The 1,666-nt window shown below is 46.0% G+C and overlaps 1 protein-coding gene across 1 annotated transcript in view; it reads right to left on the reverse strand.

The window, feature by feature from the left end:
• Positions 1–1,276: 1,276 nt before the first annotated feature.
• LOC311312979 (uncharacterized protein) overlaps positions 1,277–1,666 on the reverse strand; it is a gene marked incomplete at both ends in the record, with an annotated part of 3,623 nt that continues 3,233 nt past the window's right edge. Inside the window, one exon of the mRNA XM_084442986.1 lies at positions 1,277–1,666. This exon is cut by the window's right edge and continues 584 nt beyond it. Within this exon, the coding sequence (XP_084299112.1) occupies positions 1,277–1,666 (390 nt within the window).

The following is a 1,666-nucleotide window of genomic DNA, read 5'->3' on the forward strand; positions in this document are numbered from 1 at the left end:
TGGGATTCATATGACTTCTTACTGTCAACCAGTTACTGTGAAAGCATCTGATATACGGTCAACTGGGTCAAAACAGTGACCAGATACTCTAAAGGTGCATAAAGCACTAACCTAGATAGTTGATGTGTTTCACCATAGAAACATACTCACACTCTCTCTTCAATAAGACATTTATTCATTTATGATACTATCAAGATTCCAGGCCTTTGCCGATTCTCAATGGCATATCCAATTCCAACTGTCATTTCCACATTCACTCCAGCGTTAGAAAGCACCTGAATCAGTCGTTGTTAAAACCCATCAGGCCTGGATTAGTCTAATTACCCGAGCCACAGTCCAGGCAGTAATGTAGAGCTGGGAGGCTAACTGGATACCTGCCAACGCTGCTGAGTAACATCGATATGGGCCATGATGATAACGCTTGTATCCTGTAGTGGAGCAAAATAAATAATTCACACATGGCAACAGATGAACAGCAGTTTAATCAGAGCCATTAAAATACCTACCAGGGTGAGAACATTGTGAAACGCATTAAAACCACCAGAGAAATGGCAGCGTCCTTAATGCATTTATGTGTCTAATGAGTTTAAGATAATTTGATAGCTTTTATAAAGTTTTAGGCTGTTCTACGTATGGTGACATAACATTATGTGGTTTAAGTGGTGAAAAGTGCCATCCGTGAAATCATAAATTATACATGGGTGGTTAATAGAACTGTCTACAAGATGCCTTAGCATGGAAATATGTAACAGAAAATACAATACGTCCCGTCTCCACTGTAATGGATTTAGTCCCAGAGCAACAAGACTGACAACCATCTGCACCATAACCTTCACTTTATCACCGCGGAGGTGACAGGTGAATAACATCAAATATGCATGAGTGTATTTACTCAGGCATTCAGAGCATTGTGCTCTCAGACTGCCCTGTTTTTCTATTGTACTGCCAATAATTGTTTTACAAAGAGGTTAGCATATGGCATACAATGGGACCCTTATCCAACCCTTAATGGTGGCCATGTCAACAAAACAACCTGTTAATAGCCAATCTGCCTAAGCACGCTTGCCCATTGCTTTTATTACTGTACACACGGGGCACGATTTCCAGTAGTTACAGCAGCTTTATAGTACAGCAGTACAGCAATAAGCATTCTTGGGAGATAGTGTAGAGTAAAATAAGAGAAAGTGTGTTAATCTGTGTTACAGCCTTTGACAATACACTTCTCTTACAGTGTCGCTTAATCATTATTGTCAGGGGGATAAAGATGGCCGCAGGTCTAGTCGTAGCAGTAGGCCTCCAGCCCCTGGTTCTTCTCCGTCCAGTATTTACCAGCACGCTTGTTCTTCGTCCTCTCCGCCATGATGAGGGCCGCCACCACGGTGATCACCACAGTGGTGGTCAGAATGAGCACGGTCACCACCTCGCCTACACACAGCTCAGCGTCCACCTCCCCGATGGACCTGCCGCGTAGCTCCACGGGCTCGCTGCACCTCAGGCCCTTGTAGTCGTCCAGGAAGAGGCGGTGGACGCTGGCCAGCTTCCGGAACACTCTCTGGAGGTCGCAGTCGCAGTGCCAGGGGTTGCCCTCCAGGAGGACGTGCAGGCCGCCCGTACGGATGCTTAGCAGCGTCCGGAAGCCCAGGCGGCGGAGGCGGTTGTGAGTCAG

Source organism: Borostomias antarcticus (assembly GCF_949987555.1).
Source record: "Borostomias antarcticus genome assembly, chromosome: 9".
NCBI lineage: Eukaryota > Metazoa > Chordata > Actinopteri > Stomiiformes > Stomiidae > Borostomias > Borostomias antarcticus.